Source organism: Thalia democratica, chromosome 3 (assembly GCF_965202585.1).
Source record: "Thalia democratica chromosome 3, ktThaDemo2.hap1.1, whole genome shotgun sequence".
Lineage (NCBI taxonomy): Eukaryota > Metazoa > Chordata > Thaliacea > Salpida > Salpidae > Thalia > Thalia democratica.
Window position 1 is genome coordinate 22,219,477 of NC_139167.1, and position 17,925 is coordinate 22,237,401.

A 17,925-nucleotide genomic window follows, 5' to 3' on the forward strand; every position below is an offset into this window, starting at 1 on the left:
CTAGTTATTAAAATTTTTATTATCAATTATACAGTTGTCAAAAATAGTTTGTTTGTTTTAAAAAAACTGCTAAAATACAGTACAGTACAACTAAAAGAAACTTTTTTGAAATATTTTTTCCAAACAAGTACATAATTTAAGTTCAAAGCAATTACTAAGGCTAATATTATGAAACTAATTGCATTTAATTGAACGACATATGTTTTATAATTGAATAAAAGTGTGTAAAGTAAAGATAGATTAAGACAAAACTTTTTTTTGTAAAATAAATATTTGTAAGATGTATAAACACTAAAGATTTTTAACCAAAATTTGTCATATACTTTGTTTGATTGAGTAAGTTTAAAATATAAAACTTGTTTTTAAGCGAAGTTACGATTTTTCAATAACTTGAATTTTTTTAAACATATGACATTAAAAGATTTAAAAGTGAAACGATATCAAGTTTTAAATATAAAGTTTAAACTTTTTATAAATAAATCTTACTTAAATACCGTTATCTTGATAAATGTGGAAAAAAAATATTTTTTTATTAAATCAAAACGTTATCTTTAAACAAAATTTATATCGAAATTTTTAAAAATACTTTTTTAACTTCTCGAAATTTTAACTTTTTTCTTCAAAACGAAATTGTTCTGTGTTTTAATCATCAGTGTTTATCAGTATAAATAAACAAAGAAGTCTTTACAATCGTACAAGTGATAAGATATCAAGTCAATCAAAAACTATTTTTAAAAGATTAAGATGTTTAGTAAACAAAAGTTCGTGTGTTTTAGTGGTTATAACTTCCGATTCGTTTCTAATTATATTTGATCAAACATCTAAGATAAAAAACTTTAATTAGCAAAGCTGTTCGATTTTTTACATTCAAAAGAACAATAGTAACATATTCAAGTTAAAATTTCTAATATGTTACAACTTATTAGTATTGGTTTTGATTTAAAAATCTCAAGGTGATTCATCATAATTTTGATGTCAAACAATTTTTGCGAGGTCAAAATTAATGAAACTAATAACAAAGTTAATATTTAGGTTACTTTTTTACTTTATTGATGTAAAAGTTGTTGTAAACTTTCTTTTGCAGACACTATTTATTAACCAGTGAAATTATACAGTGTTTTATACGAACAAAACACACAAGTAATTACGTTTATTGAACCTACGTTCTCAATTATAATAATACTTATTGAAAATAGAATTATTTATATTTGAGTAAGCCCTTATATTAATAACCCTTTTATGTTGCATTGTTACTTAAGTTTTTTTTTTATAAAGCATACGAGTTTATATTAAAACAAAGTTAAACTTTATAAATAGTTCAAAAGATTGAATACAATTTTAACTTGTATCATCTCATCAATTAGCTTTTCAAATAAAGTTAAAAAAAATTCTTTCAAGTCTTAAAAAACTTTACGTTATCACTAGTATAGTTATAGAATATTACATCGTTTTACAACTAACTTCTAATATATTTGCTTATTTTAAACCTTCAAAAATACATACTTTTTAACAATTAAAGAAGAATTAGTTTTAGATTAAATTATCTTATGTGTATAATTTCCTAGTTACTAAGGCTTTATAGAAAACTTCGCTTAATATTACGAATATAAAAGTTATTTTCAACGTAAATAAAGAAAAATTGTAATTCATTTGAAAGCTTTAATTACACATACACAATAAAATAAATAAATGCGATAACACACAACTTTTCTACATGCACAGTGCCAAAACTTTAAGAATTTTCTATTAGATTAATAATGTGTTATTAATTTTTATTAAAATTTAATAAAATAATAGTCACATTTTCTTTAAAAAATAACAAAATTGAGCAATAAAAAGCTCATTTAAAATACAGTTTTATACGAAAAAATCTTAGCATTTAATATACTATCAATGAAAAACTATTTAATGTTATTATTTTCGGTAACAGATTATTTTTCAGTTAATGAAAATGCTTTAAGCAAAACAAACGTTTGAAAAACTAATGGCGGTTTTTTTTTTGTTTAATTTTATAAGTGTTTTGTAAAGCAACTGGTTTTGTCCTCATTCGATTGAAACTTGTCACAGTGTCGTTAATAGTTTACGGTAAAGTATATTTGTTTGCAGTTTTCATTTTTTTCAGCTATCTGCTTTTGTTGTCAAAGGAGGTGTTTTTTATTTCAAGTATCTTATCTGCGGTCCATTTTAGTTTCAATTAGTTCTAGGTTTAATTCATTTAAATCTTAACAGCGTATTTGAAAGTACAACATCAATATTTTTAGAATATTGTTTCTCTTATTAGTTTGTCAGACTTAACAAGCCAGGACAGTCTTTACTCATGAAGCAACAAGGAATACAACAAGTAGAAAACGTCTGTGTTTGTTAATATAGAGTTAACAACTAAAACTATACGAAGTAAAAAACAATACTTTTTTTCATAGCTGTATAAATTATTTAAAAAAACTAAGAACGAATACTTACTTCACAAACCAAAATGTTATAAATATTTAAGCTTTTAAACTAACATAAAACTTTATATAAAACTTACTAATTTGAATAAGTATAACATTATCCTATTTTGAGTTATTATTTTGTTTAAACAAACTCACAGAAAGTTATAATCTTTCTCTGTCTTTTGTACTCTACTAAAAGTATCGACTTTACATTATTTAATCTTGGATATTTAAATATTTTTTTCGAGTTATTTTCATTCCTCAAGTACGACTTCGATCTCATTTGTATGATTGTTTTATATAAAAATTTTATAAAAACTGAGTATTTACGAAACAAAAGCAAATTTCTTGCTACTGGTACAAATCAACCACTGAAGTTTATTTATTCCTGTTATCTCTTCTTCTTTCATATTTTCCAATTCAAAACAAGTTTCTGTAAATAAAGTATAATTGATACAGTTGTTTTAAAAACATTGTATATTTTTTTTAATCAATGTTTACAGTTGTTTTAATAAAGTCATTAAATTTCTAAGTTTTGTGCGTAAATAGTGATAATTTAAATGTTGATTTCTACAAAAATCAAAGCTGTATATTCAAGTCTACTAAATTAAAAAATTTTATTTTTTAAGTATGTTTAAGAGGCATATATATATATTACTAAGACATTATAACTTAGATACGTAAATAGTCTAAAGAAAAAAGTATCTCTAACAATTTAATATTAGTTGAAGTTTTAACAAATGACGTCATCACGCATCATGTAGCTTAAACTAATAAAAAACAATAAAATATACACTTATATAAATAAATATATATATAGAATTAAGTTATTTAACTTGATATATCAAATCTTTTACACTGAGCCCACCTTAAGGGCTTTATTAATAATGAGGTTTATATCAAGATGTAAAACTCAAAGGACTCGAGTTTCGTGCTTATGCACTCATTAGCTTCAAAACAAGTTTAAAATGAAGCACAAAACAAAACACACAAATGAAAGTTAAAAAATTAAGCATAAATAGATTATGACGTAATTTTGAAACTATCAAAAATCAGCAAAACGGCTTTTGAAAAATTATTATACCAATCGACATTAAATTAGCAAAAATTCATAAAACTTAAGTGAGTAACTATATTTTATGACAGATAATTGAAATACCCTGGGAATTTATAAAAAGATCATATCCTATAGCTGACGGCAATAGCCCAATATGTAGGCTGTGTCTCAAAGAAGCAACAGCCGTTGTATATGCACTGAAGGACAAGAGATGCCTAAATAGAAGAAGCGAGTTTGTATCGTCTTGTAGACATATAAAAAAATCGCTTTTAAAGTTAAACAAGTTTTAATTTCATCTTAAAATAATTTAAATTTCAATTTTTATCTTAATTTTATCTCTATCTCTTTCAATTATCTTTCCTAATATATAGTTAGTTACTCACTGAAGTTTTATGAATTTTTGTCAGTTTATTGTCGATTGGTAAGTTAATTTTTCAAAAGCCGTTTTGCATGATTTTTGATAGTTTCAAAATTACGTCATAATCTATTTATGCTAAATTTTTTAACTTTCATTTGTGTGTTTTGTTTTGTGCTTTATTTTGAACTTGTTTTGAAGCTGATGAGTGCATAAGCACGAAGCTCGAGTCCTTTGAGTTTTATATCTTGAAATAAACATTTTTATATTAATATATATACATGGAACCAACTGATTCTTTCAACTTGTCCATCATCGTCTACCACCGGCACAAAACTCTCCCCCTCATCTGTTCCCTCCATCACATTATTTATTTGGAAGAACGGGTCGAATGGGTCCTCAAAGTTGGGGTCCACAGCTCCTAGATCCAGGGGTCCGAAGAAGTTGTCCTCCGCAACCTGCATGGTCGTGGTTGCCAAGGTACCAAATGGTTTTTGGGTTGTCACTTGGAAAACATCGAATATGTTCAAACCCCCCATGAAGAACGGGTCTTCGGTAGTCGTTGTGGTAAACGATGGTTTTGGTGTTAGGGATTTTTCAGTAAAAGCTTCAGTTGTTTGTGTTGTTAAGGAAACTGGGGGTTTTGTTGCTATGGAAGCTGGAGACTCTGTTGTTTTAGTGAACAGAGACTGCAGATTAACAGTTGTTTGTGTAGGGACAGTTTGTAGAGTAATCAAGGACTGTGTGCTTTGAAAAGTTGATGACGTTGGTTTAGTTGATAATTCTTTAGTAGTTGTCTGATGAGAGGATTCAGTTGCTGTTTTTTCCGTTTCTCTTTCTTCTGAACTTTCCTTGATTATTTCATACAATCTTTTGATCAAACTTTGATTCCTTTTTACATCATTTTCATTCTCATTATCTAAAACCTAAAACGTTACAAAACTTTCAAAAAAATTTAATTAATATTTGTGAAATAGATTAAAAAGATATTAGACATCATATTTAAAATTTACTTATAACCATATAAACAAAAACTAGAGTTGAGTCATTAGAAATTACGCTACTAGTTAAAGGAAGTAGTTATATGATGACATATTAATTGTGAGTATGAGTTTTATTGAAGCTTAATAAATAAAAACACTTTTTTTTAAATTGCTTTGTTTTCGACTAGCTTTGAGGTTTAAATTTTTGTAATATTATAACCTATCTAATAATACAAATACAAACTGATATCTTTTAGTATATGCCTTTTTATAGTATAAATATAGGTTTCTAAATCAAAAAAATTTTCTAAAATTGCTACATAAAATTTTATTGAAATTGTTAAAAATAAAGAAATCAAAAGTAGAGCTTTTAGTAATGTTTACTTATTATAATAATATTCACACCAAACACAAACTAACAAGAGGAGAGAAAAGAATCTCCATCACAGTATCCTGATCTTTTTGTATTTTATCTGTCAAGTTTTCTTTCTTCTCAATTCTTTTATTTTGACTCAAGTGTTTCCTCCACACAGATGAGTTGAGGTTCTTAGCTCTTGTCTTCAATCTTTCAAGTACAACGTCTTGTTGTTGGTTCTTATCGCTGAGTCTGTAGTTTACTTACGATTTTAATTAGTATGATAAAAATATTCATTTTGCGTATAAATGATTTAAAATTAAGAATTGCTTTAAGAAAGACTAATTCAATGATTTCACGTTGTATTTTTTACATTACATGTACGTTGTTGTACATTTTGTTGTAATTTTAGCCGGATAGGAACCAATTATACTTTTTTATTAACAAGCTATCTCATTTTATATTATGCAATGCATGTAATAAAACCTATATTAATATTTCTGTTAATTTAAATTCGTTGGTTTTGTTTAAAAACCTTTAAATTTATTTAAAGAAAATAAATTGCAAATTAAAAAAATTATGTGGCAGAACCTCAAAAATCATAACTCTTTCTTTTTTTTTCTATCAACCTAATACTTTTATCATTAAGATTTTATGATGTCTTTTTTATTTTAAAACCACAGAAATACTATGTAAGGCTAAAAAGGATAAATTTTAAAAGGTGTTTTGTGTTTTTCGTAAAGCTTAATAAAAATTTAGTTGTCAATAGTTTAAAAATATTTCTTACAAGTTTATCATTTATAAAACTTTAATGAATTTTTAAACAAGTTAACTTAAATCAGAAACTTTTATAAAATATGTTTCACCTGTTAGACATTTGGCCTTTCCTTATTATCAAATAGTAAAACAAAATTGATATCAAAAGGTATCCATACTCTAAATTAGTCTCTAAATTTTTTACGTCAAAACTTTTAACTTAACTGTTTGTCAATCAAAATGTAATAATTTTATGCCGAATAAATATCATAATACCAACTACAATTGATTACTTAAAAAGTATTAGAAGTTAAAACACGAAACCAAGCATAATAAATTAAAGCTGATCAACTTTACAGGGAATAGAAAAAAAATCCTTGTTAATTTTGATCTTTTAAAACTGGTTAAAATTCGTATTTCAAAAAATTTTCACTGTTGAAGTTATTACAAACTGTGATTAACACTTAAAAAAGTCTTCCTATTTTAATTTTTTATCTTTATTTAGACCAACAACAAATCTGATTATCCTAATAAGTGATCAGTATAAAATGATAATTTTATAGCAATTCCTCTACTAAAATACAATTGTATGCAGACATAGTTTTACAAAACTACGTACAACGATTTGTACTAAGACGAATAGAAAACCTGTTGATCTGTTTATTTTGTTTCTTTTCTTTCTTTTTCTCCTTCTTATTTCTTCCGATCAGTCTAATCATCTTCTTCTTATGAATTTCATCCTTTTTCTTTAATTGTTCCATTTTGATCTTTACTTGCGTATCTGCCTCTTCCAAATCCTCTAATCTGTCTTCATGTGAACTATCTGAAGTTTTCAGAGTTTCAAGTTTATTACGGAGAGTTTCTTCTTTCGTTTCAAGCAAGTCTATCTCGTGATCCTGATAAAACTTTCAACTTATAAAATCTTTTTCATAAAATTTTTTTTACGTGTTTGTTATAATAGATTTTATTATAGAACTACTTAAAATAAGAAAAAAAACTTTAAATTTCAAATAAAACACCAGCGATAAAATCATAATGTGAGTAAAATAAAATAACTCAACACTTATTCCTAATATTTATATGTGCGTCAATCTGTGATGTTTATATACAATCCTTAAATTGGATACGGTCAAGAACAACTTTTTTAATTTTTGCAGTTAATGGGTTACTGAAAATTAGCATTGAAAATCCGATGAAGAGTAAAAAAGTAAAGCTTTTATAAAATCTTTATTTAAAAAAAGTTTACTTCGTTAGTTAGATAAGAGTGTACAGACTTACACTAAAATTGTAATTTATTTTATATTCTTAGATTTAGGATGTTACACAAAAAAATAGAACATAAATATTTTGATTCTCTAATAATTATAATAGTTTAAATATATTTTTTGAAATTTTAATTCAAGCTTCAGTTATAAACCTTGTACACAAACATAAAGTTACTTTCTATAAAGTCAAAACTATTGAAATCGTCTGTCTAAATAAGGTAATTTTAATACTAAGAAATTCAGATTGCAATCAAATAACATTAAGAATAATTAAAGGACAAAAATTGTCGCAGTAAAATGATAATTACATATTTTTGAAGTATTATGTTTAATCTCATTATATTAGATTAGTGGTCAAGGCGTTGTTTGATGCTAAGTAATTTGTTAATACTTTTATGTACAAAGGGTAGTTGAATTATAAAAGGAGTAGATGACTTTTTATCTTAATATAACTTTGACTGTATTAGATCAAACATAATTACAAAACGTAAATTTAACTCTTTAAAATGAAAACATTTTATTCTAAGTTTTTTAGCATTATTTTTGATGGTTTAGGTTTTGTTTAGATTGCAGAAAAGTTGAAATATGAAAATAAGTTTAAAATAGTGTTACAAGATCATTTTATAGTTTCAGGGTTATTTATTACAGGATATTTGTATACTGTTTGTTTAACTTGTGTCATTTACGTATCTATAGAAACTCATCCTTTTTATAAATGATTTATCACATAATTTTCTTGCTAAACTATTTAACTATTTGATGAAAAAGGTATACTATCAAAATCCACCCGCGTTCAAAATCCACCCGATTTTTTTGTTACATTTTCTTTATTTACTAATTTATTATATATATTTTTTGATTTTATTAATTTAATTTTTTTTTTTTTACTATCACTGTTACCCCTAACCATTACCCTCGTTCGGTAATCCGTTCTCGAATTTGAACGTGGGTGGATTTTGATCGGGTGGATTTTGAACGCGGGTGGATTTTGAACGTGTCCCGATAAAAAAAACCTCGAATTAATATAGAGTGGTCAAAAGTTTCTATAAATTTAAATACTTTTAAAGTCGGTTTATTATAATATGTTTTTGCGACTTTATATTGAATCTTCACTATGTATATATATATGTATGTCAATTTTGAGGTCAGAATTGTTTTAGCTGGTTTTCAAAAGCACAACTTTCGAATACAAGATAATAATCCTTATTTATTTCAGAGTTTTTATTAAGATATACAAAAATTAGTGAAAAAGAATGTAAAACTATCGTTATTGATTTAAAACCACCATAATTTAAAAGATAATAATCTGTTTTATTAATTTTTTATAATATCTAAAAGCAACTTATAATTTATACAATTTAAAACACAACAATTCTTTATAAAAATTTTAATTAAACAACAGAGTTTTTGCTGTTTCAATTTAAGAAATATACACGTGTTTAAATAGAATTAATGTAAACAATAAACAAACAGCTTAGGAAACTTAGTCGGCAAGTCATATAGTGTTTGACATATAATTTCGTAGACTACTCTAACTTAAAAAACATGAACAAAAAAAGAGTCTTTAGCTTCTTTAACTTCAACATTTTATGAAAATAATTATGAATTACAACCAAATTTTGATAGCAACTAAATTTCTATCATAACTTTTGATTTCTCATTAACATACCTTTATTTCGTTTTTATAAAGTTTATATCTAGTAATTAAATAACCAAGTACGTAGTCTACTATAACGCCAGTCTACCTAATTTAATAAATGGTTGTAACCTAACCGAAAACCATTATTATTGTTGTTTATTGTTAGTTTGCAACAGCAGGTAACATTTTCAGCACGTTTAAAATATTGCTAACAAAGTATACTGCTGTTTTTAATTCAAGTTTATTAAAACTAAAAGGAAAACTAAAAAGTTATGTTTTTTGATATTTCAATAAAACAAACTAACATGCTCTAGTGTTCTGTTCTTCAATATTTCAATGTTCATGCCGTGTTCTTGGTCCTTACTATCCAATTGAAGAACCTTATAACCATGTTTATCATATTTTTCTTTCAATACGTTCATTTCAACTGTCATCAGTATGTTTTGTTGTTCCACTAACCTGTTAGTAAGTGAATAACTTTGATAATACCATTTTCAATGATACTAACGTGTATATTGTTTAAATATCTTAATATATTTGTTAAATAAGTTTGCTTGTCAAAAGAAATAAGAGATTATAATATGTTCTCTCTTCGACTGATAAAAAATTTCATGGTATCTAAAAGATATATTTGTTCATAATAGTTGAGGAAAGACGCGTGGTGGTAGCATCACTTGTGGTTCCTAAACTAACTAAAACTGTTTTTTTTATTGATTAGATTACCTGTTTTTAAATGATATTCATACAACCAAAAATTAAGACTGAAAAATGATAGACAAAACAAGTAAATTTATACTTGTATAAGCTTATTGGTGTTACTTAATACCTTTATGACCACATAAATCGTCGTAACTGATATATAAACAATTTGATAACAGTATATTTCAAAGGGTTGCATATGAAAATATTAGATATCACAAATTTTCAAAACATACTAGAACTAAATTTTAGTTTATGAGCTTATACAAAACTTAAAGTAAAAGCTTTATAAGCTTTTTAAATAAAAAGTTTTTTCGTGAATAAAAGGTTTTAATCGTTAAGTGTATATATTTTTTTTTGTTTTATACTACCTGTAAACCTTTAAAACTCTTAAACTACAAAAATATAATAACCACAAAAAAATGACAAAGATCAGTATTTTATTTTTTCAACATACTTGTTAAGTATAACTATGAATATAAACAAATTAAATAAAAAACAGTATTCAACTCAAACCAGTAGTGTTAAAATTTAAATACAAACACAATGTTTCATTTGTAAAGTAAAACTGAATTTAAGGTAAAATTGGTCAAATCTAAAGGAATAAAAATATTTAAAGTCATGTTTTTTTGTGTGATACTGCAAAAGCACTGTAATATCATAATAACACTTAACATAAAAGTATAAAACAACAGATTCTAAAATTTTCAGACCTATTAGCTCACGAAATTGAAAAGGGATCTATGATACGACAAAAACGCTCATTATAAAGTCATTAAGAAACATTAAGATACTCATTAAAAAATCAGATAAGGAACAATGTTAATACTGAAAAAACAAAATGTTGTTTTTACAAAAACAAAACAGCTGTGATATTGCTGAAATAGTCTTCTTAAACCTTTTCATGGTAATTATGATTGACATACTGAATTAATTCATTGTAAACAAATTACTTCAGCGAAAATTTTATAGCCAAGAACTATAGACCCATTGTTAAATGTTCGGTATTATACAAACTTCTATTACAATATGTAGGATAAACTTTCTAAAGATTACAAAAGTTTTAACTAGTAATGTTTAGGCTTAACACAACTATAAAACACAATAACACGTTTACTGATGAATTAATATTTATCAGTTAGTTAAAGATAATTATTTGAGCTTCTATGTAAAATAAAATATTGCCAAAAAGTTTAGAGAGAAACTTTGACAGTTATACATTTTCTTTAAATCAAAAAAATCTTTACATTTATGATTCGATTATTATAAAATATGTGATGTGTCTAAGTGTGGGACGTGTTATCAGTTTGTGTCAGACAAATAAAACAACAAACCTTAATTGAGTGCAGCTATTTCAATAAAACAAATATCCAACACTTAATTATGTATATAAGCAAGTTATATTGTGAACGAACATATATATTTCATGATTAAAATCAAAAAGTTAATCTTACTAAAATGTTTACTTTTTGAAACAAAAAAAATCTTTGTGACAGTCTTTCAAATAATTACAAGTTTTGTTAAATTTTCTGTGTAAATAATTTCTTACACTTGTTATAATTAAAACGATTATTACTAAAAGCTACAACTTTTTTATATAAATCTGCTAATTCTTACCAATTTTAGCTGATAAATAAATGTAATGAGCTTCTAAGGCTGAAGGAAAAATAAAATATCTAAGTTAAAGAAAAATCGTTCTTTACATTAAGAAAAAACTTAAAGTTATGTTTTATAATTACAAAATAATATAGACAAAGCGGATTAAAATAAGTAAGTATTACAAATACTATTTACACCAAAAGCTAGTATCTAAAGCTTTTAAACCATTAAAAAAAATTATAACAGGAATCAAATAAATCAAAAAAGCAAAAGAAAAGTTTTTACTAAAATTAAATTCACGATTACTTGGAAATGATATATTTAAAATTTTTATAAATCGAAAAATTCTATTGAGATTCACGATTGTTTGTTTTATAAACAGTTTAGTAATTAATCACTAACACTTCTTAAAATTTAATATATAAAAATATATATTAAAAATTTTTAAAACATTTTGGTCGATAGTGCTCGACAAATTGAATTGGAGCTAAATATTTATTTATAAAAAAACAATAGGTTATACAGCTGTTTCGTACATGAAACATAAAACATCATGTACTCCTCAGTAAGCTAAAGTTTATTTCATTTGTAAACAGAAATGTAGATTTTGAATTTTTTTATAATGACTATGACGTAGTAGTACAGTTTATTTTACGTTTAGTTGAAATTGAAAAATACGCTGTGCTTGTTAATTCAGCTTTTTATAAAGTTTTAAACTGTTGAAAAATGTTTTGAACTACTTGTGTTTGCGGCATGTATTTTACTTTGTTTTAACATTTACTTAGTTTTTTATTTTGCAAAAATCGAATCTTTGGTAATGGATGCATATGTTTTGTTTTTCGCTTTTCTTGTTAAGTTTTATGTTTTTTAATTTGTTTTTACAAAGAAACAAAGTTTGCAGCCGAATTTAGTATTGAATTTTGATTTTGTCCTGTTTTTAATTTCTTATTTAATTTTGTAGTCTGTATTGTTATCTTTTAAGTTTAAGAAGTGAAATAATAGCACACAACAATAAAATATTAAACAAAACAACACAGACGATAAAAGCACCATAAAAGATAAACTTTTTAACTGCCATAAAGAACTTTGCCCTTTAAACAACTAATGCCTAGTGTCAGATATAATATATAAAGCAACAATAAAATCAAAAAAAAAACAACAAAACAGTACTTGGGATCCAAAGGAAACACTTTCAAACAAAGATAAAGAAACCACAAATCATCATTCAACAATGTTAACAAAATACATACAACGGAATTAGTGAACTACATATTGAACTTAAAAGATAACAATACAGACTACAAAATTAAATGGGAAATATCAAACAAGACAAAATCAAAATTCAATACTAAATTCGGCTGCAAATTTTGTAACTTTGAAAAAATAGAAAGCGATAAATCAGATAAGAACATAAGACTAAACAAGAAAAGCGAAAGAGAAAACGTATGGATCCATCACCAAAAATTGCAAACTAATTATTAGGTAACTAATTATTAAAGCAAATTAAAACTTATGCCGCAAACACGAGTAGTTTAAAATATTTTTCAATAGTTTAAACACTTTTTCTAACAGTTTAAAACTTTCTGAAAAGCATAAACTTACAAGCACAGCGTATTTTTCAATTTCAACTAAACGTAAAATAAACTGTACTACTACTACTACGTCATAACTATTATAAAAATTTCAAAATCTAAATTTCTGTTTACAACTGTAATAAACTCTAGCTTACTAAGGAGTACATGAATTTTTATATTTCATGTACGAAACAGCTGTTTAAGCTATTGTTTTTATACAAGTAACTATATAAATAAATATATATAAAGCATAAAATTTAAATTAAAGTTTATTGTCAGTGACAAAATAAAATACATTTATTGTGCTAAGCTATAATGTTTCATAATAAGTAGTTGACACAAAAAAAATTATTATGCAAGTTAAAATTTTTTTTTTGAATTTTTTTGCGATTATTTGGAGGTGATATATTTAAGACCTTACAAAATAAAAATAAAAACAACGAATTGCCTATTTATTTGTTTTAAAAACTATTTTATTACTTATCAACCAAATATTTAAAATAAATGACAAAAAACTAATTTACTATTAGGTAAGTTCATGACAAGAATGTTTCGCTTAATTAAAACTATTATTAGTATTTGTAAATAGTTAAACTTTGATCAATGTTCAGAACTTAAATTAAAATTTAAAACGTAAAAAAAAGTTAACAAAATTCACACAAAAATTCATAATGTTTGTGAAAAAATAATTTAATGTCTTTTAGTTATAAGTAAAGTATAATAAAGTAATACAAACATTGTATCTTTTTAACAACTAAAAAAACTTCAAAAATAACTGAAAAAGTAAAAACGAGTTTGTTTGAGTACAAATTTACCACAAAAGATTTTATGAGATAATTTTTCAGAATTGGGTCGCACGATTATTAAACGTGTAAAAAAACTTTTAAACTTATGTTTTGTAATTAAAAATGCAGTAATTACTTTTAAAAGTTTCATAAACTTTTATTTTTGTTAACTTAGCATAAGTTCGTAAATTTTGAGTGATGCGTATATTTTAATGTTTAAATTTATTAAAAACTATTATTAAAATTTGCTGTATTAATATTTTAAAGTAAAAATTATTAAATATGTCCTAAGTTCATTTTTTATTTTTTACACTGTAGCAGTTTAATACAAATTATAAATAAGTATAATGCAAAAAGTATATTTTAAAAAATAGTATAAATATATTACTTTATCCGACTTCATTTAATTTAAATTTCTTATCGAATAATAAGTTAACACTCAAAACAGGATGAAAGTAGTATAAAAGTTACAAAGTACTAAAAGCATTATTTCGTAATTATCATTTTCGACAAGACGTTTTAATTCGAAACCTAAATTTAATCTGAGGCGAAGTGTAATTATTGCATTAAAGCGTCTAATTTATAATTTATTAATTACATCATGTAATTAATTTTGTGAAAATTGTATATACGTTTTAACTTAAAATGCAATTAAGTAGTAGTTTAATATGTAAAGTTAGTTGTTTTGTATATAAAACAATAATGTTGGATTTCTTAAACTGAAACACAAAACATTTTCTATTACGAAATTGGCTTACGGTTTTAATGACAATCTTTGTCTAAATATAACTGTACAACTATTGTTAAGATGTTAAACTTTAAAAATATATTCAACAAGTTGTTGAAAATTATTTGTTGAGATTAATAGTTTTAAAAACAAATAATTAAATACGGAGCAAACAGTATCGAAAAGAAATACTTAATGACAATGTATAAATTAAATTAAATGGAAAATGTTTCACCAAAAACTTTTTGATGGTTTTAATGAAAAAATGTTAATACTTTAGCTATGTATTGTTTTCAGTTTAAATTATTTTTCCGAACTAATTCCTTTCAATAGATATAGTACGTAATACTTTTTCATACTTTTTTTCAAGTTTTTTAAATCTTTCAATAAAAAACAACCTTGATGATTATTTCAAACCTAAAATATCGTACAAACAATTATTATAAAAATCTACTTTTGCCTGTAGTTTTGAATTCTGACAAGTTAAGGTCTAAAATATTTTGAATTCTATCATTCATTTACGTGTATTTTGTAAATTCTACTTAAAAAAGGCTTAATACATACACATGTAAAAAATATTCAGAAAATAAATTAAAAATTGTACTTATCATAAGAATTTTTTTACTCATAATTTTTTGAATTTCTAAAAATAAAAAACATTAATAATAAAAAACTTATATTTCTAAATAATTCCTCAGTAAGTTGTTACAGTCAATGTTGACTAATCTTATAAGGACTATAATTTTCATAAAATGTTTTTAAGTTTATCTTTACTATTAAGGGGTACTTAAAAGCTGTTTTTCTTAAAGAAAACTTTTATTTTATTATTATAAATAAAATCACTTTTGAAATTTTTGTAAGACTAAAATAACTAAAATTATTGGGCAAAATTTTGATTGAAGGCAGAAAAGTTAATTAAAAAAATTGGCAACTTTTAAGTAACAAGTGAAACTAAAATCTTTATTTTGTTCATAACAGTATAATGGAAAACGTTGTAAAAAAACAACTAACTACTGTTTATCACTTAATCGAATATTTCAAACTGTGTTTTTAATTGAAATTATTTTTATCACTTATTTTGAAGATATGTCAAACTAAATACTTCAAATTGTAGGTGTGATTAAGTAGAAACACTGTCACAACTAATTGCTTTAGTTTTACCAGGAAAAAATTAATCTACGTATACGTAAAATGTTTTTATGTAATTAAATATTTTATGTTGATAAAATGTCAACCATCAATAAAAACTATTTATAAACTTTTAAATGGTTAAGTTTTTAGTTTAAACAGTTTGTATACTTTTCGGTGTTTATGTTTCCGAAGAGCAATAAATTAAAACAACTTGAAGTGTTTAAAACGAAAAGTTAAAATAAATAAAAGTTTTACTTAAAAAAAGTTGATACTATTAAATATTTTCGAAATCTGAAATTTTTAACATTGATTTTCAATCAAGGAAATTTTTTAATTTTGATTAATTGTATATTTAATAGATAACAAACTTAATATGTTCCTGATGCATTGTGACTTGATTTTCCAGGTCAATATTAGAAGTTTTCAATTGTTTTATCAGAAGTTCGTGTTTTATTATATTTTCATTCAACATTTCAACTTTGGCTTCTTGACCAAATGATTTCGCTTCTAACTGCATTAATCTGTTGGAAAATAGAAAGAAAAGATACTTAAAATTAAAACTTAATCTAGATATTTTAAAATTAGCGAAAATGAAAAAAAAACACACAAAATACTTCGTTCATTACTAGAATTATGATTTCAAAACGCATCTATTGAGTTTGTAAAGTTGGTCATTTGAATTTAAATAAATGACGTTGAGTTTAAAAACTTGATGATTTAGTACTTCTTTTGATTTATTTTTCTATTAGGCGAGAACGTACAATAGTAAAAAAAAACGGGAACATTAAAAAGTTCAGTGGTTTTAAAGCTTTTAGCTTAGAATTTAGAAACTTTGAAATCTTTAAAATTTTAACTATATAATATTTTAAATGTAAGTTTGGTAACTATTAGAAGTTTAAATCACAAGAAATCAGTTTATGGTTTTAAATTTTATTCTCATTAGTTTATTTGATTAAATCCTGCATGATTTAAAATATAGATTAAACTAATACAATTATCATTTGTCAAAATGTTAAATTGCTAAGTGCCGCAAAAACAAAGTCAGTTGCCAAAGTAAACTTTTGTATATTAATAAAGAATTAATTTTATAGCATATGTTTAATTTATATATATGTATATATATATATTTATATACATTATGAAATGTGTTAAACGTTAAAACTTAGTAAACAAAACAAAAATTAGTTGTTTTTTTGGACTTTAATATATATAAATATATAGATGTATGTAAATTAATTGTGTACTTTTGTAAAGTTTTTATTAGGAGAAAACAATTCGACTTTACACACTAGTATGTGTATAAAAATCCAAGTTTAAAACCGAAAATAGAGACATTAATTGAAAGTAAAAGAATTAATATATTTAGGCAAATGTAGAAAAAAATAAAGAAAAAACAATTAAAAAACATGTACTTTTTTATGAAAAACCTACCTATTAACAATATCCATGACCAGTTTTAAGTCGCAATCTTTTCCATCTTTACCATCAGATCCATCCCTGCCTGGTGGTCCTTGTTCTCCTTTAGGGTTTTTCCCAAACACAAAACTAGCCTGATCATTACCATCAGTTTTGTTACACTTCAACTGGCAACTCTTTAAGTTTCGCTTCAATGATTCTGATTTGTTTATTGTTAGAAGGAAGAATATTAACAATGTTGACTTGCAGCGACAAAAATATCGCATTTTCGTTTTTATTGTCTGTAAATAAATTTTAATATTTCATCAATTTCTGAAAGAATATTAAATGAAGGATCGTTTGAAATTATAAGTTTTTATATTTTATATATTTTATATTTTAGTTTTTATATATTTTTATTTTATATTTATTTTTTTATGTTTTTTATATTTTTTATTATTTTTTACATATAAAAGTGCATAAGTAAGTTTTTTTTATATATATTAAGTATCTTCTATGTTATATGAATTAGTTTTTTTATTTTAAATAGTTACGAAGCAGCCTTTTTGATAGATATAAATCAAATCAGTAAAAAAAATTTTGTAAACAAAAATAATATTTGTAATTTACATTTCATATAGTTATCGAGAGAAATTAAAAATATCGCTATGTAAGCGTTTTAGTTATTCTTTTTTAAACTTACATAAACACTTTGAACCACTAATGGTAAAACTCTATTTAATTAAATATTACCTAAATTAATTCAAAGAATTAAACGTTTTTATGCATTTTTTTAACAAACATTGTGTTTAATGAAAATAATTATGTAATTAGTGTTATACAAGATAATAAAACTAATAAATGTTCAAAATACTGTATCAAATTTAAGAATTAAAAGTAGGATATGATAACGTGTTTAAAAAATGTACATTGTTTAATTACAAATAAATAGTTTAATGGAAAATTTGTTACATTTTGAAATAATTTACCACATTGTTTGACATTGAAATAAATGCTAATTGCTTTTTATTTTTTTAAATCAAACTGTAAAAGTTGCCTTTTAAACTAAAAGTATGTTTTTAACATAATAAAAATAACTTTGAATAAAATATCAACTTTTTAAACAAATGTTAAATATTAAACTTTAAATGTCAGTAAAAATAAAAGTGGTTA

At 24.0% G+C, this 17,925-nt stretch overlaps 2 protein-coding genes across 2 annotated transcripts; both read right to left on the reverse strand.

Annotated features, from left to right (window-relative positions):
* Positions 1 to 2,000: 2,000 nt before the first annotated feature.
* LOC145831893 (uncharacterized) lies at positions 2,001 to 4,425 on the reverse strand. The gene is made up of 3 exons (XM_082939246.1): positions 4,137 to 4,425; positions 2,589 to 2,865; positions 2,001 to 2,352 (listed from the first exon to the last, which is right to left on the reverse strand). Exons 1-2 carry the CDS (start codon positions 4,381 to 4,383, stop codon positions 2,759 to 2,761), a joined length of 354 nt encoding a protein of 117 aa, XP_082795372.1. The 5' UTR covers positions 4,384 to 4,425; the 3' UTR covers positions 2,001 to 2,352; positions 2,589 to 2,758.
* Positions 4,426 to 4,453: 28 nt separating this feature from the next.
* On the reverse strand, positions 4,454 to 17,039 carry LOC145832117 (uncharacterized). The gene is made up of 7 exons (XM_082939473.1): positions 16,789 to 17,039; positions 15,726 to 15,878; positions 9,148 to 9,301; positions 6,587 to 6,834; positions 5,248 to 5,434; positions 4,610 to 4,770; positions 4,454 to 4,511 (listed from the first exon to the last, which is right to left on the reverse strand). Exons 1-7 carry the CDS (start codon positions 17,037 to 17,039, stop codon positions 4,454 to 4,456), a joined length of 1,212 nt encoding a protein of 403 aa, XP_082795599.1.
* Positions 17,040 to 17,925: the final 886 nt, after the last annotated feature.

Bases quoted from the DNA above. Each gene is read 5' to 3' on its own strand.
- LOC145832117 (XM_082939473.1), bottom strand. From the start codon at position 17,039: ATGCGATATTTTTGTCGCTGCAAGTCAACATTGTTAATATTCTTCCTT. The intron at 6,835-9,147 runs GTTAGTTTGTTT...AAGTTTTATCAG, and splicing joins AGAACAGAACACTAGAGCAT to GATCACGAGATAGACTTGCT. The intron at 4,512-4,609 runs GTCATCAACTTT...CTAAAACAACAG, and splicing joins GAATTATCAACTAAACCAAC to AGTCTCCAGCTTCCATAGCA.
- LOC145831893 (XM_082939246.1), bottom strand. From the start codon at position 4,383: ATGGGGGGTTTGAACATATTCGATGTTTTCCAAGTGACAACCCAAAAA. The intron at 2,866-4,136 runs GTTGGTTCCATG...CTTTATTTACAG, and splicing joins TGGACAAGTTGAAAGAATCA to AAACTTGTTTTGAATTGGAA.